A 24,339-nucleotide genomic window follows, 5' to 3' on the forward strand; every position below is an offset into this window, starting at 1 on the left:
CTATTTACCAGGGTAGTTTGCTGCAGTTGTTCCTACAAAGAAAAAAAAAAGATAAACATTTATCAGCGAAATGTTTCTGTAACTTGTTTTGTGTAACATGTTTGCTGTTTCCGCTTCGTTTTATTGAATTGCAACCGATTTAAGTAATTTACGTATAACAAGTGAAACTGCGAGCAACTGCTCACTGATGATACCCCCGCCGCAAGTGGATTATATGAATAGTGTAAAAATATGCAAGTGTTCGGTAAACAGGAAGTTGTCGAGTGATGAATCTGAAAACGCATCACACGGTATAGCTGACTTATATAAATCATGAAATCAAATTTCAGAAATCCTTGTACTGTTATTCCTGAGAAAAATGTGACGAAAATTTTCAACTTGGCTATCATGTGAAAATCATACAAGTGTTCAGTAAACAGGAAGTTGTCAAGTGATCAATCCGAAAACGCATCACACGGTATAGCTGACTTAGATAAACCCTGAAACCAAATTTCAGAAATCCTTGTTTAGTAGTTCCTGAGAAAAATGCGACGAAAATGTATTCATGGGACGGACGGACGGACTGACGGACTGACGGAAGGACGGAAGGACAGACAGAGGTAAAACAGTATACCCCCCCTTTTTTAAAGCGGGGGTATAATTAAACGTTCAAATTTTAAAGGAAATAGAATTACAAGATAGGTAGTTTTTAAACCTAAGTGCATACATAAAGATGTTACTAAGCATATCAAGATATACACGTTTAGTTTAAACAATATTTTATTCAACTAAATTGAATTGAATTTAGGCAAAGCCTATGTGAGCCCTCTCCGCACGTTAAATTCCAGTAATTAATGATTCATGTTACAATACAAGCAACAACAAAAAAAACTGAAAACGTACATTTAAAAATCCTGTTTGCACCATGAAGATGGAAGGATACACCGATGCAAGCATGTCGTTCATACGACTTTGGAAACTTATGTTGAGCATTCATTTGGTCCATTTAATTACAAACGAAGTTAATAATTCTATTAGTTGTTATTACGTAAATTGAATTTTAAAGATGTCGGATGATTCGTCTAACAGCCAATATACAAGCACTAAAATACTGAACTCCGAAGCTCAAACACACCAAACGAATGGACAACAACTGTCATATTTCTCATAATTCACACCTTATTTATGATTTTTTTTTTTATCTAAAACTGTTTACACATACCTGAAGGTGTACCTGTAATTTAAATGTAAACAATGTTTAATCACATGAAAACAATTCAACACCAAGAAAGACGATATTTCTTTGAGATTTTGTGAAGAGCAATTAAGCTTTTTTTTCAAATAGCGGAGATAAGAATAATGACTTTAACATAGGAAATAGACAGGTTTGTGTTGTTGTTGCGTGCATTCAATGTATGCGTAAACTTCTTAATATGCAATTTATTTTTCCTGTTTTCTGTAAGTCCTCCAGATTTCATATCATTGAATGACACTATGTATTTTCAAAGCTCCAATATGTTCAGAAATTAAATGAGATTAATTTGAGACATGTTCCAGGTATAAACATATGATCATGAATGTGCTATGATAAATCATGTGTTTTAAAGTTTGATTGTTAGAATTATTCTTTACAGAAATACAGACACATGTATCAACGAATGGTTCGCCCATTCAAGAATGATCGGTTTTCTTTATAAATGTGACATACAAGTTTAATCACTTCCAAAAGGATAACAGCAATTGTCTTTGTTATGTTTGAAAATTAGAAACACTTATCAGTGACGCTCGAATAAAAAAATGTTAAAAAGGCAATAAAAAAGTACGAAGTTGAAGAGCATTTAGGACCATAATTCCTAAAAGTGTTGCCAAAGAGATGATTTTAATGAAATGGCTTTTTACCAGCAGTACTCCCACCAGAACAGAAGCCACAATGTTGATTACAATTTTCCTCTGCCCAGTCTTTGTATTTATCACTTGTACATATTTCTCCAGGATATCGGTAACAGCTTTGTATTTTATTTCTGCATAGGGGTTCCACAGTTGTTGGTCCTGTAAGATAAATATATTTTATTCTATATTTTATTTTCGAAAAAATAAAAATCAACAGCTGAATACTTAACCATAAAGAAAATATACTATAATTGTACGAATGGTATCATAAAAACTGTCAATCAGTTAATTTTTTTTATATTTCTTAGTCTACAAACATTAGGTTTTATCATTGTTGAGTTTGGTGACATGGTATTTACGCGCATTACCAGACCTTAAAGCAGTGGTTATGGAGACAAAACCAAAAAATCCTATTCAGTAAAAGTTTACAGTTAATGAACGAACATCTTTTTGATTAAATAAACTTTTAAGAATAAAAAATACTAACCGACACAAAATCCACAATATTGTCTACAGTTGTCTTTTGCCCAACTATAATATGCCCCGTGACATGAAGCTTTTCCATATTGTTTACAATCGTCATGTTTATCTACACATACTACAACAAAATCGAAGAAAACATTATATATTTTATCGTATATTTTCACTTAAAAACTTGAATTTTAATTATCTCATAAACATATCTTTAGTCAAAGCCTAAGCAGTAATTGATTCTGCTAATTTAAATATTTATATAATACATAATTGTGTTGAATTTGCGGTGGGTAAATGGTTCAATTATTCTGAGTAGTATTTTTACAGCATTCATGCGCCTGTCAACATTTATATTGTAAATTCGAACAACGCACGTGATTGTGGCATGCTACTCGGATATCCATTAACTAGAATGTCTAGTTTTGCTGCCAAAGGAAGATGTTTCAATCTAAATACTTTAGTATTTTTCTTAATAAAAATAAACTTGACACCAGTAGAGCTAGATTGTCTTGAAAATGGCATCAAATACTAACAATCAATCAGTAAATAAAATTGCGTTGGTTTGTTCAATTGATTTGAAAAAAGTTTATTTGGTGTAAAATTTACCAACTTGAATTGTAAATGACATTCTAATCAAAATGCCACCAAGTGATTTAAAAAGAATATTCATACATACACGCCGGGGATATAGTTGTGATAGGTGGTAACATATTGGCTGAAAAAAAGTTCAAATAACTAATAAAGGTACATGTATGAAGAACAGCTATATCTTTTGTATTACTATGCAATGAACAAATAATGTTATGACAAGCATCATAAGTCGAAGTCCTATACAGAAACACCAGATTTTACCACACAAAACATGTTTATCGAGAATTTTAGATGAAATATATATTTTTCAGTGCTTTTTTTTATAACAAATCTTTCATAAAATCTCCGTATAAAGATTTAAGATAACTCATCAAGACAGAGTTGACCTTGGATGAATTTGTCGATTAGATCACTTTTGGTCATATAGCTTTTTTATTGTGATTTAGTCTCATACATTTATAAAGACACATGTTTGAATTTGGATAATTTTGATGAAGATAAAAACAGGAAAACTATTAGGACAAACGAAAAAAATAAAAAATCTATTTTACATTTAGAAGGTAATGTAAGAAAATTTTTCAATTACTGCATAAAAAAACATAACAAAACAAAAATTAAGTCCTTCAATACTCTAATTGCACCAAATATCAACGATATAATAACCATACATAACCATAGATAGGTAAGCATGATCGGTCAATTATATCACCACACAATAGGCATATATGTATATAACAGCATGTTTGTCATCAAACGAAGAATCTAGAGATGTAAAGAAATACAGAACATGGCTGCAAAGAAATTCATAGAAGGCAAAAACACCGGAGACTTTATCTAACATTTAAAGAATTAACTAGGCAATATCTGAAGATTTCTTAAAAAAAAAAGCTGATGCAATTCGGAATATGACCAATCGAATAATATCAACGTTTACAAATAACCTGAAGATTATGAGTTTAAAGAACTCAAAATTTTAACAATAAAATTTTTTAACTGAACTGAAAAACAAAAAAAAATCAGTTGAAATTTATGCACATTGAATGTCTAATATACTGGATGTACATTATATGCCTACCTGGACATAATCTACAGTATAAACGACAGCTTTTATTAGCCCACGCAATATACTTTTGATTAGTACACACAGATTTCCCGAAGATGTCACAGTCAGTTCTGGTGTCGACACAAGGTAGTGCCGAAGTTATGGGGCCTATCACATGTGATGTTGTTGTTGTAGATGGTGTAGTTGATGCAGTTGATGTAGTTGCTGCAGTTGGTGGTTTATTGACTAAATGACATAAACGCACAATGATGAAATAAAACATAATCATAAAGATAAAGTAAATGAAAAAAAATGTTAAATCTTATTCCTTCAAAAATAACGTTTTAATATTTCGTTCCCGATACTTTTTTGGTAGTACATTCACGGTTTTGTGAAAGGAACTTTCTGCGTGTTTTTGGTGTCGGATTTTATTTTAAATTATGAAAGTCTAATCAATTAAAGAACGAGTAAAAGTTATTTATATTTTTTTATAGGAAGATATTTGATAGCATTGTTAAATTGATATGGAATAAACCTTCAGGATTGTCTGTAGTGTTGATGGAGCAATCTTTAGTTTTCCATTTTAAAGGCTAAAATTAGACACTGTAAAATTAAAGTTGAATTTGCGCACAATGTTGACAGTGGTAGCCTACGTTTAAAGTTGTTTCCTATTATATTGGTTTGTTTTGTTTTCGATACGACAGTTCTTAACTTATTCGTTTATATGAATAGTTGCATTGGGTCGATAACTCTGATGGCGAACTGTTAGTACCCGAGAGAATCTGTAGTTCAGTAGTCAGTTCGTCGGTCCTGACATGATTTATACCCATCCTTCTCAAATTGTCCGTAGGATTCGAGCGTCACTGACGAGTCTTTTGTAGACGAAACGCGCGTCTGGCGTATATACAAAATTTAGTCCTGGTATCTATGATGAGTTTATTAATAAACTTTGAAATTATAAAGAAACTAAGGTTTAAACTCCCTCAGAAAAAGTTGACCTTTGATGGATTTCACATGTTTAATTTGTATTTTATTCGTCAAATCGCTCTTCAAATGTTTCAAATTTACAAATCCTCGGCTTTCAAATATTCGGCTTTGATCGTTCCTAATAAATATCAATACGGAAAAATGCTTTATTTGCAAGGCATTGTTATATGATATTATATATCACGAATTATCACTGTTTGAAAGCTAGCCATTACATTAAACCAAAAAAAATCGGTCGGACATTAAACTTGCATTTGCAATACATGATGTTTCTCACCTGGGCAGAATCCACAAAAGTGTCGACAATTTTCCATTGCCCATGCTGTATACGGGTCCTGGCAAGCTCCTTGATCAAAGGAAATACAATTTGCCATTTTATCCGTACATGCTGAAAATATAACAACATTGTTAAACACCAACATACATATAAACAGATTGTTGATTATAACTGCTATATTTCGAATTAGGTACAGGACATTTAAAGAATAATTGGTGAGTTGAACCTGGTTTTATGGCTAGCATTTTAATGTTATGAACTTATTGTCCTTATTCTATATTTTTCGATTTTTTTTTTATTCTATTATGTCTTATATAGGTATGATGATATTTCTTACTGATGGAATAAAACCCTAAATAAAAGTTTTAATGTTAAATATTAACACATGTTAACACTGTAACAATAAAAGATTCGTTTTTAGTGCTATATATTTGTCGTCTGACGACGATTGTGCGGGCATCAAGGGTCTTAAAATTGCAGCGTTAAACCATTTGTTAGCACAGTTAGGCTGTCATGCAAAAATTAAAATAATGAATATAATTATAAATTTACTGACCAAAGATGTTATTATTTGAAGTACTTCGGTTTGTCTACCCTCGGTCATTGATGGTCATACCCTTATTTGAAAAACGTTGTCTCAATGCTATTTCGTTTCATTATTGATATGGCTTTCAAATTGCCTTTATTCTTTTGCCACTGATAAGATTATCATAATCAACACGCACGTATCAAACTAAATCAGTCGGCTTTTAAAGGCTTTGGAATACAAATTGATTTTGTGAAAATTTAAAATCAACAATACATAGCTACAATTGCCGTGCAATACGAAAATACATCGATCTCACTTATATACTGAATACGGATTAAAAAATGAAGTCAGTTTCCCGACAATTTCATTGATGCTATAACGAGATAATATATTAATATATCTAGAATTTTTTATACTGATATTTTTTTTGCGTTAATAATTATGTACTACACGAGTTAAGCAACGAGTTCGAGTATATCATGTTGTTTATGGATAAAGAGCGGAACATTACCTGCCGTTTCTATTTATCCAATCGAAACATTGTTTTATGAAAAAACACCAACATAACATGAAATAAATATAACAAAACATACTTGCATCGGCTATATTTCCTGTTAAGAACCCAAATGCTTGACCATAATTCTGAATTAAAACTGAAGACAAAAGTATTAACGAGTTCAACATTGTATACTGTCAAGATACGGCCTAGAGAAAGAATGATCAGATAATATTTGCACTGTAGACGGTCTTAAGTGATAAGATAATATAACATTCAACTCATCTAGACAGAAAAATCTCATTCTTCAAAGCTTTTATTTAATACTTCAATCAGTTTAAATGTTTCGATATATTTTCTAGTAAAGGTTGTTATATGATTCTGCAAATTAAAAAGTAAATATATTTACGTACTTCCATGGGTAATTAAAGATAACAGTAGTATAGCGCTGTTCGAAATTCACAAATCACTGAGGCAAACATAATCAATGTAACAACTATCTTTTAAACTCTTAAATTTGTACAAATTTATTTAATAATAGAGAAACAATGGCATATTATGATGATAATATGTTGAATTACTTCAAATAAACATATGAACAGAAAGTTTGATTTTTAATTCTTTTCAAAACTCGTATTTCCTACGGATTTTTTTACAATAAAAACGTATAAAAAAGTAGATGTGGTATGATTGCCAATGAGACAACTATCCACAAAAGACCAAAATGACACAAACATTAACAAATAAAGGTCACCGTACGGCCTTCAACAATGAATAAAGCCCATACCGCATAGTCAGCTATAAGGTTATCTTTTCCTTAGGTAGAAATGCCTTAGTATTTCAAAAATTAAAAATTACTAATAACAGTTAATTTATAAATATAACCATATCAATGATAATTCATGACAGCACAGAAGTGCTGACTACTAGGCTGGTGATACCCTAGGGAAATTAAATCTCCACCATCAGTGGCATCGACCCAGTGGTTGTAAATAAACTCATCATAGATATCAGGACTAACTTTTGTATTTACGCCAGACGCGCGTTTCGTCTACAAAAGACTCATCAGTGACGCTCGAAAAAAAAATCCTCACAATTTAACAAAGAACCACTAGGGGCCAGAAGAGAACAAGAATGCGAACTAGAAGGGTTAATAATGTATGCTACATCACCTCATTTGCTGTTTTGGGTTCATTTTTATTACTGATATTGTATGATAATTGGTTTTTTGAGAAATAATAAAATACATTGTCCTTCGTTTTTATTATTTTAAAGAAATACAATGCTTATATTCAGTTTAAAATTAATACACTAAACTATTGGTATTTATAAACGTTTATATAATGTTTTTTTGTGTTTACTTTTCAAATTACTCTCAAATGTGCATGTACTGTTCTATTTTACAAATGAAAGGTTGCATTTTTTATTTCACCGGTAGCTTTTATGTAAAAAAAAGTTTACTGTTTTTATTTTTAACCTGTGTTTTAAATAATATCATTATATTCTTTTTCAATCAATACATAAAATAATCACGCTTATTTAAATAGTGTTTAGTTTAAACATATAATTTAGAGTGGATTGGGAAACAAGTTTTGCAACTTATATTAATCCCTTTCCACTTTGCGGGTGCGAGTGCTGTCTTGTAGCGGCATTAGCCTACTCTTTTTCGACATCTACAAGGGTGTCTTTAACGTGCAAGAGATATGGCTCTCTCTTAACACGGGTCAGCCATTTATCGTCCCCTTCCGACGGACTATCATCGTTTCCTCAAGACCATACTCGCAAATGGTGTCAAGGGAGAGCCGAAAATTGAGTTCCTGAAATTTTCATCCCAAACGGGAATCGAACCAGGAATCTTTGTGTTAGTAGTCCGATGCACTAATCACTACACCACGGCCCTCACATAGTGTTTGAGAGTATAACACAATGTTGACTGTTGTACCCTTATTTTTGACATTTTAACCTTTTATGTCTGTTTTTTCCATACTTCATTGTCAGAATTTTATCCGACTGTTAAAAAAGTTAGAGATTTAGCTAAATATAAAACTAGGTTTAAAATACCATTTTCTACTTTAGAAAAGCCTGTATCAAGTTTAGTTAAGTATTCTTGTTTCTGACTGTTTTGTCACCAAAATCCGACATATGACCATGGAACCGTGAGAGTCACACTTTGGAATAAGTTTTCAAAAGACGTAATGCACTTTGTGCTATTTTGAAGTAAGTTGAAGATAAACCCAATGCACATGGCATATGTTTGTAAATACAAATGAACCGAATTACATAAGATAAAGTATCTTATGTATACCTGTTTGATAGACGATATAAATGCACTATATTTTCCGAACAATCTCGAAAGCACTTTATTGCTTATGTTCTCCCTAAGTGATTTCGTAAAGGGAGAAGTTATCCAATATTTCTTTGAAAGATTACCCATAATTCCTATTGTCATGGTGTTACAAAGACCTCAACATCGTTCGAGATCCAGGCTAATGTTTCCCCGAAAAATGAACCAAATATATCGTCCTCTGTCGAAAATAAATTGGCAAGAGGGTCATTAAAGCTGCATTTTCATTCTACTGTATACATCCATGTGGACTGGAAATTTGATAAAATTTTCACAATGTATATTTACTTTAATGTTTGACTATTGTAGAGGTAATAACAATCAAAACCAAGGGATAAACAAAAACTCAAAAGACCAAAGGACATTAACATCAACAGTAATAAATATTAAAAAAAAGAAATAACACGAACTCCACTAAAAACCGGGAGTGAAATCTGGTGCTCCGGAAGAATAAGCATTTCCTGCATCGTATACGGCACCCTTCGTGTTATTTTTTTGTTCAGTTTGACAATGATGGAAGGTTATTATGACTGCGGAAGAATATCATATATGATTTCTGACACACTTTTGTCATAATGGCCAATCAGCTCATGATGTCGACCGTAAAATTTCTTGACCTTTATTTGATTGATTCATAGCCCTATCTAAGCACCTTTGAAAAAACAGTATTCCTCGTTCAACAAAATCAACGTTCTTTGAGCTAAATCTAGAGTTATTTATCAATTGAGACACATATACTCAATATGCTGGTGCCGCTGGGATGTTGTTACAAAGAAATGGAAAGTTGACAATAGCAAAATGGATATTCGAATTTGACAGTTTGAAAATAAATTCAAAATTAATAAATTGATGACTAAAGCGCATATTGTAGGACAAGAAACAAACTTACCAAAAAATCTCTAGAGGGTCTAAGTTCGTTCCACTTAACAAATCAGCCAACTATTTAATACGATTCGACAGATCATTGGGAATAAATCAACATCAAAATTTTAGTAGCATGCAATAACGATTAAACAACAATTGCTCAACATAAATCGGCAACTGTGATGTTATGAAAGGATTAATAGTAATATTTGATTAGCATATTTTTCTTATTTTACTTGGCCATTACCAATCTCATAAACCTTCAGTACAAGTGGAAGATTCAAGTTTCTTTTAATATGGCACATACATAATACATGCACCATTCAAATAATGAATACCATATTGTTTATATTGGTCGAACCATGATTGATCCTTTTTAAAAATTAAATGATAAGTTTACAAAATCTTCCTTGATTTGGAATCGGTTCAATGCTCATAGTGTCACATGATTTTTATGGTTTAATTTATTACATCATTCAGAGATCCAATTGCATAACTTTTATTTCAAACAGGAAATACCCCCCAAAAAACTGTGGAATACTATATCTGACCACATACAAAAAAATTTGTTATGCTAACCTTAATAACAAAATAATACTTTTAGATCCTTAACTATTTCATATGCATCTGTTTACCCTAACCATCAATGATTTTTGTGTGTAAATATACACGAACGCCTTGTCTGGCATTTATTTTTTATGTGGTTCATCTACTGCACAATCACAAGGTAAATGAAAATATGGAAAAGAAGAAGCTGTACTAGTTATAACATGGCTTATATGTTTTTCATATATTTACGAATTAAATTGATTTTCGGGCTTTTGTCTTTGAACTTACGTTTTGTCTCGAAAACATGCATGTCAAGAATGTGTAAATTGCAGAGCAGTAATATATTTTTTTATGTTGTTTGTCGTCGAGTTCACCAGATTGATAGTCGTTGTTCAATAGTAGTTGATGTTATCTTTTTGTTTTAAAAGTTTTATGTAAATAGTTTTAAGAGTATTGCAACATAACATTATTGTTGCGAATCTAATACTTTCACGTGTTTAGCATTAATAACAACATTGCAATGATTTCTAAATTTACAGTATTGCTTTGAAATAGTCGTACAATTGGAGTGTATGTGTCAAATACAAATAAATGAATCGCAATTGTTGTTATCTGTGTTCTCTGCACTTATACACATATGTATGTATTAAGCCAATATTTGGAATTTACATTGCATTTACTATATATGGCTGTACGTTGACTTTATGTTGTATGTAATGTTTTTTTCACGTTATATATCTCTTTCTAATTGTTTTTACACGGTTAAAATGTATTTTCAAAAGAGCACGACATTTTCCTTTTTTTAATACAACCTCTCGATTTCAAACGTTGTTAAGATCACCGCAATAACACGATAGTGTGATTATTTGTTGATTTGAGGTATGATTGATATGTTCATAATTATGAATTAACTATGTACAAAATTTGGATTTTTGGAAAAACAAAGGCTTTCCTACCTAAAGAATAGATTACCTTTGCTGTATTTGCCAAAACATTTAGGTATTTTCGGTCCTTTATGCTCTTGAACTTCGTACTTTATTTGGCCTTTTGAAAATGTTGTGATTCGAGCGTCACTGATGAGTCTTTTGCAAACGAAACGTTCGTCTGGATTAAATATATTTTTTTTATCCTGGTATCTAAGATGAGTTTATTTGGTTCTTTTTTAAATAAGGAATATTGTTTGTAATTCCTAACATCCAAAATAACTTTAGCAAGAAGATCAAGTGCTTTTGATTTGGAGATGACTTGGAATTGTTTGTTTAAATTTATCTTAACATCTAGTGCATTTGAATCTATCTATCCAACAGATATGGTTAAATATGTAATTTGGGTCATTTGAATGTACAAACATATGAAATGTTCTCATAATAGATTACAAATAGTACAAAGTGTACTGCGTCGTTTGAAAACTTATTCCAAAATGTGAAGCTCACAGTTCCATTATTATATAATGTTAGAATTTGGTGGTCATAAACGTTTAAGCTATCAATATTGAATTATTTTCCTCTTAAATATCAAGCTTAATAAAAAAATAAAGATATTGGATACAAATCAATGAAATAGACAAACGAGCCAACTAGGCATATATAGCTATATGTAGACCACATTTCTCGTACTCCTGGCTTTTATTCAAGTTTTATGTCCTCTTGTAATATCTTGTTTTCTAACGATATTGTGTGAACATAATCTTTACCTCAATCTGTTGCTATATAATCTGGCTGTTCCTATGTTAACTCTACTATGTTTGACATTTTAGGGTCATGTAGCGGTTGGTGTTTTTTTTTTTATATCATGCACTTTTTATGTTTAGTCTTTGTTATTACCAACTATGAAAGATTGTTTGGTCGATTTCACGACTATGTTAGACTATTACAATTACCATTTCTAAATCTTATGATTTGAATAAACTATACCGACGTTGAAAGGTGAAGAAAAGTACAAAAAAATAAAATGTTTCCATATAGAGGCGTTGAATAGTGATTATCTTATCACTTCAGTATTTGACGTCTACAGTGCAAGTATTATCTGATCAGTCTTGTCGTAGGCTTTATTCTGACAGTATACAATGTTCAAGTCTTGTTTACTATTGTTTTCAGTTTTAACTCTGACATATGGTCAGGCAATTCAGTTAATGCCAGGAACTACAACAAAAACACGTATGTTTTTTTTATTTGTTTCTTGAGATGTTATATTTTTTTATTTGAAAGATATGGCAATTAGTAATATCGTCTACTTGGTATATGAAGTTTAGCAAAAAAGGTAGGTTGAACTTGTTTTAGGGTAAGCAAAACCTTCCGCTTAGGTAGCACTCCACAGTTAGGTGTGCAGATTCGCATTTTGGCCCCTGTGAATTTTTTCAAATATGAGAGCTAGTGTGCAAGAAAATTCATTTTTGGATAGCTGAGTATTAAAATAGCCTTTGTATTGGGTTTATATGAACATCAAGGTTATGTAATGTATGTAATATAGGCTGTTTTCTGTATGACAGTCCGTATTTGTATGTCCCTATATATATACCATACATTGGTCCGGCAATTATTGTAATGCTTTTTACCAACTTGTGATTGGATTTTACGAAAAAATGAGGCGAAAGACACCCATTTTTTATTTGAACATTAGGAAGATTTAGGGAAACAGTTTCTGAAAAGGTATCACTCAAAGGCATTGAAATTCTAGTTTGATCCAAATTTTTGGGGGAAATGTGACATGTTCACCCCCCTTTTTATGGGAAATAAATGCAGAATGTTGCCATGGATACACATAAAAAGAATTAATTTTCACCGTTTTAACTTTTGAAAATAGAATCTATGGAAGATACTGATTACATACATATGCACATGTACAATACAAACAGTTGGTTAATGTATTAGAAATCCAGGAATAGGAGATGATAAAACATTTTGTGGCGCATTTTTAATTTTATTATCTAACTGTTGAGTGCTACCTTATATTGCAATGTTCAAAATACCGCTTAATTGACAACTTTACGCGACAAAGCTTATGTGGTATCTTAATGTGTTTACACCATAACAATGATAGCCAAAACCAATATATTTTGAAAGAAAAACTGACAAAAATAGAGGCCAAAGATACCTAAGGAATATTTAAGCTCATAAGTTTAGAACAAACTGAAAATACCATGTCAAAACACTAAAAACAACGAAGAGATTCTCCTTATAACTGCCCGGTAAACAAAATTATTTTTTGTTTCCATGTGAAAGTGTGTTTCATTGTAAGCCTTGTTTAGTCAGTTCTTTCCAGCTTTAAATTTAAATTACTTCTTTGATTTCTATTTCAGAATGTAAAGACAAATTACCAAACTGTTTTGCATTTAAAAAAGATTCTTGTCTAGCACCATATGAACAATGGGCAAAAGATTACTGTCCAGTCTTTTGTGGATTCTGCGTAGGTAAGAAAGTCATGAGAGAAACAAACACAATACATAAACAATTTAATCAGATATACAATTTGCCGTTTTATAAGCTTATTAACGTCTCCAGCATTTACTTTTGAAAAAAAACCCACATGAAGACATTGGTGAGAAAATAATTTTGTTACTTCAAAACAATTGATATTACTAGCAAACGTTCCGCCAACATTCGGACAATTGAAAAAAATGCAAATTTTCGAAAACCGATGGCAATGTAAGTTGTTGTTTTTTGTTAAATGTATATTTGTTTTATGAAGGTCCAACAACCCCAGTACCACCTTGTGAGGACATCAAACCTGATTGTCATGTATACCAAAAATCTGTATGTACTGACGACGCATACAGACAATGGGCCTTTGATAATTGTGCGTACTACTGCCGACTCTGTACATGTAAGTTAAAATGTATAAGTATTCAAGATCATATGATTTAATTTTGCTACGGGTGATGGAGAACCAGAGGAAATAGAAAATAAATAACTTTTAACTTTGCCTGATAAAACCGATATACGGCACTTTGCTCTTCACATAATGACGAAAACTATTCTGCAAAGCGAAGCCGCGTCATGAAATCAGCATGCATAGCTACAGATGAAAGGAAGAAATACTCCGGGAAACATCCTCCAGCTCCTCAACCCCCAACAACCCGCCCCGAGAATACCAAATACATCGTCCCCTAATTCTATCAGAGTCATACATATATCGAAAAGAGTTACATGAAGTCTTTTCTTTCTTAACCTTATTCAATGTATGGTATGAAACCGATGATATATATTTCATTTCTTTCCATTCTTTAATAAGGTAAATATTAAATAATATGAAAACAAATGCTTTTTTATTTAGAAAATGAAATATCTACACATAGTTTTACCACACTTTACTAAAAAAATATAAGGTAGAAATTGAAATCTAGTTTTAACTATATTTCCAAGAAATCTTGCATAGAACTGAAGAAGGCTTTTATGATTTGTTTTCATTTATTTTCTTCTAAAATCGGCAGCTGATATTGCATGAACTTTACATCACTTTATATTTATGGTAAAAAAAAAATAACTTGATTTTTAAAATGAAATTAAAATATAAATAAAATGATAATAGTAACAACAATATAACATTATCTACTGATTTTTCCGTTTAACTGTTATTGCTAAAAAATACTCTCTAAACATTTGTGAACCATTTTTTGCCACTGCCACATTTGTAAAGATGTTTATTATAAAAATACTTTTTCAGCGGACCAGCTTATTATTAAAGACAGTCAAGTAACAACTTTACCGCCATCATGTAAGTATAACCAATGATGACTCTTGTCTTAAAGGTGCCATACTGCCATCATTTTAAAAACCATTGTTACAAAATTTCCAATGCGTCCATATTGCAATGCAAACTAAATTTCCCAGGACAACATCTTTGCTTTTCATGTGTTCTCTTATCTGCAATGTCTAAATGAAAACTATGCACCCTCACAGTAGAACTCTTTTCTTTTTACTTTAAACTTCAATTCATTGTCAATTTTCATACCGATTTTGTGGTACAATTCTTGCACAGTGTTCAAATTATTTTACACCACAATATATCTTACTTTACTTTAAAATTCATTTTTACCTAATTATATATACACATTCACTTAACTTTATCCTCAATATTATGATGATATAGGTGAAAATGATTCCGACTTCATAGGAAACTTTAATCACCAATGAGCAATGCATTACGGGCAGAGTAAACAAACAAATAATGCATTGATATTCTGACCGGGTATCAGTTTTTATTCTGGCGGTGTTCATTTCCTTGTATACACTATTGTTATGCTAAACAGATGTTATGTTTAAATCATATGAATCAAGTGACTGGTGAAAAATAATGTTTACTCAATCCTGAAACCAATGCATGCATATATCATGAACTTAGTCTTCTGTGTCAGATTTTTTTCATTTCTTACGCTAAAAATTGTACAATCGAGCTATATATCGTAAATTTTGTTTTGTCTGTCTGTTATGATTTAACAAATATGGCAGCTCATGAATTGCCGTGTTTTGAAGCCGTAGTTCAGCGATTGTCACCTTATAGTAAACAATGAATAAAGAAGCATGGATATTGAGCACGTGCATAACTTGTACAATCATATAAAAGTTTATTTATTGCTGAATGATATATGTACACAGTTTCAGAAAAGTTATTACTTCCAGCGATTGAAATTCTACTTTTAGCCAAATTTTGGGGAAATATGTGACATCTTTTCTCTCCTTTTTGCAATATTTTTTAACAAATAAATGCAGATTGTTGCCATGGATACATCCAAAAGAAATTATATTTTACCATTTTAAATACTGGATATAAAATCTATGGTAGATTCTGATTACATACATTTATGCACATATATGACACAAACAGTAAGCTGGATATTGCATGAAAGCAATGACAGGGGATGGTAAAATCTATAAGGGCAAATTTTAATATTTTTCCTAACTGTTTATTGCTACCTAAAGACACAGATCCATGCGTATTGCGATCAACGGATTTTTACTTCTTATTAATGTGGACAAATTGAAGAATTTTCTTCAAAAAAAGTAATATATATAAGTTTTATGATGAAAACTATGTTTAGTAATAAAAAACATATGCATTATTTTTTTTTATCAATTTGAGGTTTCATATGACTTTAAAAAATCAGGGTATGCTTTTAGGAATTTAGTTTTCAATGCTCTTTAACTTCGTACTTTTTTGGCATTTTAAACTTTTTTTGGATTCGGCGTTACTGATGAGTCTTTAGTAGAAATACTAAATACTAAATTTATTCCTGGTATCTATGATGAGTTTATTTACTATGTTACAGAAAAAAAAAACACAATATAAAATAAAACCAACGTAAACAAAATAATGAAAAGATTTTAGATCGAACTATAGATTGCAGTAATAACATGTAATCGATATAATAAAAAATCGTTAGATAAAAAAACAACAATAAAGAAAGTCTTAATGTTAAAAAAAAGAAACAGCTCATATAGATGAACATGTCGTGTAAAATACTGACTGCTTAATTTTTATTTTTGTAGTATGTGTGGATAAACGTCAAGACTGTGATAAGTATGGTAAAGACTCCTGTACAGGCCCATACATTACCTGGGCTACAGAGAACTGTAATCGTTATTGTGGATTCTGTACCGGTTAGTATACACTAAATATCAATAGTTTTTTTTATACTGCAATCAGCGATTTTACTATACAGACAAAGCTATACGTATAAATGTTAGCTTTATACGTCAATGACCTCAACTTACCTATTAGCCCCGCCAACTTACCGGAAGTAGTGTCACTTCACGTCACAGCCATGACAATGTGTAGTAATAATTTAAAACTTTTATAGATTAAAACTTGTTATGTCTTCAATTAAGTAATTTACATACCATGTTTGGTAAAAGAGGGACGAAGATACCAAAGGGACAGTCAAACTCATAAATCTAAAACAAACTGACAACGTCATGGCTAAAAATGAAAAAGACAAACAGACACACATTAGTACACATGACATTTTTTAGTAAATGTTATTAGTATAGTTCATTTCCTTATCTAATTCCAAATGTCAATGTCTAACCGCCTGGACTTTGAGAGTTACTATGCTTATAAATGGTACCGAAATGGTACACCAAGAGGGAAATAACATTTTTTTTTACAATAAATTTGTTACATATTTCTTCTTTTTTTTTCTTCTTTTTATCGATTTCAATATAAAAACAATATACGTATAGTGTCTTGAAATATGAAATTTATTTGAATTTGGCACGTTTCTTGGCCTTAAATATCATTTGAATGTACGTAACAGTTTCACGAAAACTATTGGTAATGTTTGAATTAACATAAAACATACGAAACGTTTATACCTTTGTTTAAAAAACACTAAAGCCAATTTGTTTCTTTTTTTCAAATAGCTGCTTAAGGGTTTTTGTATTATACATCCACGGTTTTAAGTTTTTAGGTATGAACATTCATATTAAAGATACACAGAGAAACTTTTTCCAATTTCGGATATACGAAATAAATAACGTGTTTTCCTTACTAGTACTGGGTCAATTCCACTGGTGCTGGGCTCTTAGTTCCTGATAACATCATCAGCTCATTATTCATTACTTCAGTGCTAATAAGATTGAACTAGTTCGTCAAAATATTGACACAATTGAAAAATTTCATGAAACCTATCTTCATTAGACTACTCCATTTGCATTATATTGTTAGATGATATCCGACAAAAATAAATGTAGATCCGTTCATTAGTATCTATAGGCCAACAAGCAATCTATATAAAATTTAAGTCAAACTAATATTAATAACGATATGACACTTTTAACAATAAATGAGTGTTTTCTTGTTAAATTTTTACTGCTGTTTCATATCTCCAGAATTGGACAGTATCGTTTACAAAAAAAACCCGGATATCCCTTATTATTTTCATTGTCAATTGGAACAGCTTGGATTATGTCAACTATCAAAGAAATAAAAGTAACAAAGGATGTACCAGTTCGCTTGGTATTGACCCGCAAAGTAATTGACAAATACCTTTGAAAATTTATGTTCCCCGCAAATTCGTAAACGAATTATTTTAAAGAGAGCCTTTAGCATTGAATGTATTTTGTGCTAACACAGCTTTATTATACTGTGAATTAATTCATTTTCGTGCAGTTTTTCGTGGATTCATAAAACATTGCATTTGCATTGTTATCTAATTTCGTAGTTTTGTACTAAATTATAATCCTGGTACCTTTGATAAATATTTTGTCAAAGTCTGCATACAAGCCAATATAACATTTGTAATTCGTTGAACATTTTAATTCATGGTTCACCGGAATCCAAGAAATCCAAGAAAATTGATATCCCACAAATAACAATGAATTCACAGTAGTTTTTCAGTTAAAAAACTTTGAATTTTTCGAAAATCTAAGGAATTTCTTATACCAGGCATAAATTTCCTTAGCCGTATTTGGCACAACTTTTGGGAATTTTGGATCCTCAACGCTCTTCAACTTTGTTCATGTTTGGCTTTATAAATATTTTGATATGAGCGTCACTGATGAGTCATATGTAGACGAAACGCGCGTCTGGCGTACTAAATGATAATCCTGGTACCTTTGATAACTAATTTCACATTGATTTTTATACAATGATCATAACCAAATGCCTTACAGGAATCAGCAAATGTACAATGTAGAAGAATGAGTTGATGATACTATGCATGCAAATACAGCATCTACATTAGAAGAGTCAACAAGAATTCAAAACTGGTTTTCGATAAGTTCTATTTCATCATATAGGCCAAACGTACTGATCATTCAGTTAATTTAGCCATTAAAAAATTTAAAAAACTAACAAAAATAGGAAAGTAAATGTTAATTGTAGGCTATTTACTAATTCATATATAATGAAAATAAACTTTACATATAGCTTTGCTTTACATTACAGAAAATAGTCAGTTGATTGCATAAACTGTGTATATAGTACTTTTAGACATATTACATATGTGTGTATTTCCATAGGTCTACCTACAACGACAAAGCCATGTATAGATGCCATACCCAATTGTAATCAGTTCCAAAAAGATACATGTACAAACATTAAGTACAAAGGATGGGCGGATGCAAACTGTAGTAAACATTGTGGTTTCTGCTCTGACGGAAGTAGTAGTGGTAAGCAGACGATTACTCGCTATTTACAAATTATGTATAAAATGTGATATTCCCAAAAAATTTGAATAATAACAATTTTCAATGAGTATTTACGAAAACTAACAAACAGATTATCTGTTTTCAGTGAACAATCATCAATTTTTAATTTATTTTGGTAAAACAAATCTTCATTATATACAAATACTAGTATTTGATATTTTGTATATATATAATCAGGGAAGTAGCATGTATTCGAAATTCAAATTCATAAGATATTTGATATTCTACACCTTGATGAACTTCAAATTTTACAAAACTCTCAGAAATACAAATTTAAAAATAACGCCTTCAATACTGTTTTATAATATTGTCACAATGTTGTGATTCGTAAGTAACTTATCATTGCAATGAAACTATAGGTAATCAACCATCTGTAACTTCTGCTCCAACATTTGCACCACCTCAACCACAAGCTCCAGGAAATCAACCTACCCCTTCAGGTACGTTTTAAGAATGTTATACACCTCTTCACGAAATATAATTAGCAATTTGGTGAGTATGATTGTTCTGTTTCCATTCAATCTGATGAAGGTTAACAACGGTCGTTTAACGTCCAACATGATTCCAGATTTTTTTCTATTACATATCTCAATATATGATACATATTCACACATTCATTATTACTGTAAACCTCATCAGGTAGCAAACGCATTGGTTGTTTTGATAAATCCCTAACATTTTTCTTATCATGTATAATATTTACATAACGATCAAAATAACCTGCACAGATAATAGTTTTAATTGTCATTTGAATTCCTAATCACCTCACTACCTTGGTAATGATAACGTGCATATAAGACAAGGCAATTGTATCTTTTCCATTGCCTTATGTGTGTTTTTTTTTTTAGTTTTCTGTAACACTTGAGGGATTTAAGTAAAATGTTTACTGAGATGTGTAAATAAATGTAATCTCTAGCTTTACATTATTGTAAGAAAACTTACATAATATGATGGAATTATGAAATTCTTCATTTGTTTTGTTCATAGCACAGATTTTCTTATGATTTAGCGAGATCCATAGAGCGTAGTCAAATATTTTTAGAATTGCTTTCAAAAGAGCAGCTACCTACCGAATCATGTTGTAGACTTATTTTGATTAATCGAGTTGTTTATTGTCAGTTTTAAATGTTATATTGCCGTAATTGCTGTCAGTTACATATTTTAACGTTCATTGCATTTTATTTGTAGCTACATTGGCACCACCTCTACCTGCTGGTAAATGATTATTTATTTGTAATGAGTTATACAAAAACATTATATAATTAAAAAATGAAAACGATCGGAGTTTCTTTGTCATTTTCATTTTACATAACGTTCTGGCATTTATATTAAGGTGATTGCTAATTCTTCGTTCAAAAAAACGTCTTTCCTTTCACTGTTTTGAATATGTGTTTTTTTACTTAAAAATCATTTCTATCAAACTTTTGAAAAACTCTGATGTACCAAAAACTTTACAAAGAAAGAACGATATTTCGTCGACACATTTCTGATAAATATACTGGTGTACATTGAGAGTATGATACGTTCAGTAGTTAGTACTTCGGTATTGACATGATTTATAGCAAACTTATCGAAAATTAACCGTTTCTTAATATTGAAATTATATAGAAGCTCATGTTTCTTCTCCCTACAGAAAGGTGACCTTAGATCGATGTGACTTATTTTGTACTTCTGTTCATATACCTCTTTCACTGTTTCGGGTTTTATACATTCATCACTTTCAAATATTTGGCTTTGTGCATTCCTGATAAAGGTTAATCTAGAAAAGCGATTCGAACGCATGCAATTTGTTGTTTCCATCTTTTCTTCTTTAGGAAAAAAAGGGTCTTTAAAATTTAAAAACTGACATTCACATCTGCTCATACAAAAATCTTTGAAATCAAATAGAGGAAAAAAGTCATTGTCTTACAGAAATCGTCCAACTACATAATTCGAAGGATAACAGCTTTATTTCAAAACCTGGAGCTTACAGATACTCTCGCTAGTAGACTTTTAAATAGCTTCTAATTTTATATTCGGGGTATAACCATTCAAAAGAATGTTCATATCGCGTTGTGCTCTTGTTAAGTAAGATGTTGATACATGTTTAGATGAAATGACATGAATTACTTTAGTTATTGCAATTGATTTGACAATTACAATTTTTCCGATGGAGATATCTGAATATTCACGTTGTAATAACTATTGCCCTTTTATCTACACATGTATCTTAATCAAAACTAACCAATTATTTACAAGCATTAAATTTAAAACCTAGAGTTTTGATGCCATATGTCTATTTGATGGAAAGGAAACCATCTTTGTTCAATTTTTTTCTTTTAATCCGTGTTCCTTTACTGTATTCAATACTTTTGTGTTCAATACATAAACAAAAAACAGTCATTACATACAAGGTTTCAAAGTGCCCAACTTGACCCATTTCAAAATTCTTAACATGAATCAGAAATCAGACTGGGTTTTAAATTACTGTGAAACTGCTTTTTACATAGGTGGTGTGTGAATACTAAAGACAATCCAAAGATCTTTTAGAGTACATTATATCTAAGACCCTTTCATCTAATATTAGTCACAATATTAATACAAAATTTGTCTAAACTTCACCTTACACAAGTAATCCACATTCCTACCCTAGTTGATACGATGTTCCAGTGCTTGTATTTCGTATCATGATTTACCTTGAAAAAGATACAGAGAAAAGCCTTTTTTTTTTACCGCTTTGGACACCATCACAGTTTTGTTGACCGTTATGGAATTTCTGTTTAACAGATAACTACGGATAGGTTTCAATTGTCGTTACTACAACCCGTTTTCTTTTCCAATTCTATTACCGACCCAATTAGACTCATAGCCGGGTTTGAAATAACATGAGCAGATGACAGATGCCACAGTTTGAGCAGGATCTGCTTAGCATGGCGATGCACCTTAGATCACCCCAGAATTTGATGGTATATATTTTGCTTAGTCTTAAGGTTTTTTTTACGTTTTGTTTGTTTGTACTATTTTTTGTCTTTTCGTCTTTCTCTATATTTGCCATGGAGTTGTCAGGTTATTTTCGCCGTATGAGCTTGAATGCCCCTTTGGTATCTTGTACCACTCTTTTGTGCTATCTTTTGAATTTCTAGTTCAGAAAACTTGATATGAAACACATATTATATATTGGAATTTGATGCGATTGTCATACAAATGAGAGATTAAGCTAGCTACAAAACTAGGTTCCATCCATTATTTTCGACATAAGAAAATGACTGTACCAAATCAGGAATATGACAGTTGTTATCCATTCGTTGGATGTGTTTGATCTGGTGATTTTACCTTTTGATTAGGGACTTTTCGTTATTAGTTTTCTTCTGAGCAAAGTATTTTGTTAATTTACATTTTACGTCAAATAGGCTGTGAGTCCCAATGCAATGGCGACAATCAAATCCACACGTTATGGTATGTATTTTTCACATACAGTTTGGGAATTCATATTACAATGCAAAACTAGTATATTGATGACAACGTTTGTTTTTTTAAACATAACCAGAACACTTACTTTGATTGAACAAAACGAAATTCAAGCAAGGAATTGAGGGTATCAATAGCAAATCAAGAGTGGTATTACATGAGCAACAACATAAGAATCTGGTAATTCGATATGTTTCATACAGATGTATGATGTATGAAATAATTTCATGAATATTCAATAAAAGGTGTTGCTGTTGTTTAAGGATAAGTTTTTGCTTGTTTGATTAATATTATTTCATTTTGTTACATAGAGATACCATTTCCAAAGTACAAGTTTTACAGACAAAATGTGCTTTTTGTTATGCCCGCGTCACACTGTCCCGATTTTTACGCAGATGGCAACACGATTATGGAAATTTTCAAAATCGGGACTAATCGTATCCAGATCGGGCTATTCGTAGTGCCATCTTTAATCATCGTAGAACCATCGGCTACTTTTTCTGGTCCACTTCGGGAAGGGTTCTTATTTTTTTAACATGTTAAAAAATCCCCGAAGGTGCGTTCGATGTTGAGGGTTCGTATTGAGTTCGTATCACCATCCTCACCATCGTAATGTCACCGGGAATGAATCACGAAGCTACCCGAAGGTCTTATGATGGCAAAACGACTTCTCGAAGACCTCGTAATCCCGTCGTGTTGCCATCAAATAAAAGTACGAAGGCGACAAGATGGAACTACGACTGTAATAAATCCAGATAAATGTAAGTTAATATTCGCACTAAAATAAATTTAAAGTGCCATTCGCGATATGCACTGGTCAGTCTATAACGACAGTTAAGAAAGACGTTCACAAAACATGGAGCTCGTATCATATGGTTCTATGAGAACAAGAAAAGCGACAGCCGGTTTGTTTCTATTTATTAAAATGGAACACGAAGAGCAGCTATTACAGGCTCAGGATTTACTTTTACAAGTAAAATATTATTTTTTGTCAATTTTTCATATCAAGTAACATAAAGAAAATCATAAACGCGCCTCGTACATCAACACTGCAGGTACACGTATATATGGAAACCAAATTTTTTATCATTATTCTGATTTTTTATGTATCGTCTGAGTTGTTGTCACACGAATGTTTACTCCATAACAACTTTGTTTTCCATATGTCATATTTTGCCGCATTTGTTGCTTTCCCCACATCCTTCCTTTTGTCTATATTATTATGATCTCCTGGAAAGAGCTCTTTTTGAATAAAAGGGATCAACGAACCCATTGCCTCACCTTTAAGATAGATCAGTAAACATGGGCATAACTATGGGCGATTATGTAGACTACAGCACACATTTTACAGTTCAAAAAAGGCAATGCCGAGCGTGGCATCCCCTCGTTTGTAACATATTGGGGACAAATATGGACACTATATTTGTATATGACACATGCAGGAAATGGTAAATTGAATATGCATATTTGATACATAAACATTTTTTTTTAGAAAACAACCAAAACATTCAGTAACTGGAAATACCTTTAATATTGTGTTTAAAACCAGCAGGTAAAAAATGAGCAACCAATTTCCTGTGTATTATGCTGTTTTAAGGAGACTTGAAAAACAAGTCCATCTGCATGACCTTAACCTTTGCCCTTGAACGTAAAAAAATGTCAGATCATTACAAGGAGGAACGATATATAAAATGTGGTTAAAATCTTTTTGAAGCATATTGGTT

General features: G+C 31.4%; 2 protein-coding genes across 2 annotated transcripts; one reads left to right on the forward strand and one right to left on the reverse strand.

Moving 5' to 3' along the window:
• LOC134716591 (putative tyrosinase-like protein tyr-3) lies at nucleotides 1-6,505 on the reverse strand. The gene is made up of 8 exons (XM_063579603.1): nucleotides 6,363-6,505; nucleotides 5,241-5,351; nucleotides 4,010-4,222; nucleotides 3,020-3,058; nucleotides 2,357-2,467; nucleotides 1,879-2,028; nucleotides 1,202-1,213; nucleotides 1-32 (listed from the first exon to the last, which is right to left on the reverse strand). Exons 1-8 carry the CDS (start codon nucleotides 6,451-6,453, stop codon nucleotides 1-3), a joined length of 759 nt encoding a protein of 252 aa, XP_063435673.1. The 5' UTR covers nucleotides 6,454-6,505.
• A 5,491-nt stretch (nucleotides 6,506-11,996) lies between these two features.
• Nucleotides 11,997-20,447, forward strand: LOC134715248 (uncharacterized). The gene is made up of 8 exons (XM_063577311.1): nucleotides 11,997-12,178; nucleotides 13,321-13,431; nucleotides 13,710-13,844; nucleotides 14,685-14,735; nucleotides 16,508-16,618; nucleotides 18,980-19,129; nucleotides 19,528-19,608; nucleotides 20,357-20,447. The coding sequence occupies exons 1-8, from the start codon at nucleotides 12,088-12,090 to the stop codon at nucleotides 20,389-20,391; spliced, it is 765 nt and encodes a 254-aa protein (XP_063433381.1). The 5' UTR covers nucleotides 11,997-12,087; the 3' UTR covers nucleotides 20,392-20,447.
• Nucleotides 20,448-24,339: the final 3,892 nt, after the last annotated feature.

Source organism: Mytilus trossulus, chromosome 4 (genome assembly GCF_036588685.1).
Source record: "Mytilus trossulus isolate FHL-02 chromosome 4, PNRI_Mtr1.1.1.hap1, whole genome shotgun sequence".
NCBI lineage: Eukaryota > Metazoa > Mollusca > Bivalvia > Mytilida > Mytilidae > Mytilus > Mytilus trossulus.

Excerpts from the sequence above, each read along its gene's own strand:
- LOC134715248 (XM_063577311.1), top strand. The coding sequence starts at position 12,088 with ATGTTCAAGTCTTGTTTACTATTGTTTTCAGTTTTAACTCTGACATAT. Across the intron at positions 13,432-13,709 it reads CTTTTGTGGATTCTGCGTAG|GTCCAACAACCCCAGTACCA; the intron begins GTAAGAAAGTCA and ends TGTTTTATGAAG. Across the intron at positions 16,619-18,979 it reads TTATTGTGGATTCTGTACCG|GTCTACCTACAACGACAAAG; the intron begins GTTAGTATACAC and ends GTATTTCCATAG.
- LOC134716591 (XM_063579603.1), bottom strand. The coding sequence starts at position 6,453 with ATGTTGAACTCGTTAATACTTTTGTCTTCAGTTTTAATTCAGAATTAT. Across the intron at positions 4,223-5,240 it reads CTTTTGTGGATTCTGCCCAG|TCAATAAACCACCAACTGCA; the intron begins GTGAGAAACATC and ends TATGTCATTTAG. Across the intron at positions 2,029-2,356 it reads ATATTGTGGATTTTGTGTCG|GACCAACAACTGTGGAACCC; the intron begins GTTAGTATTTTT and ends TTTATCTTACAG.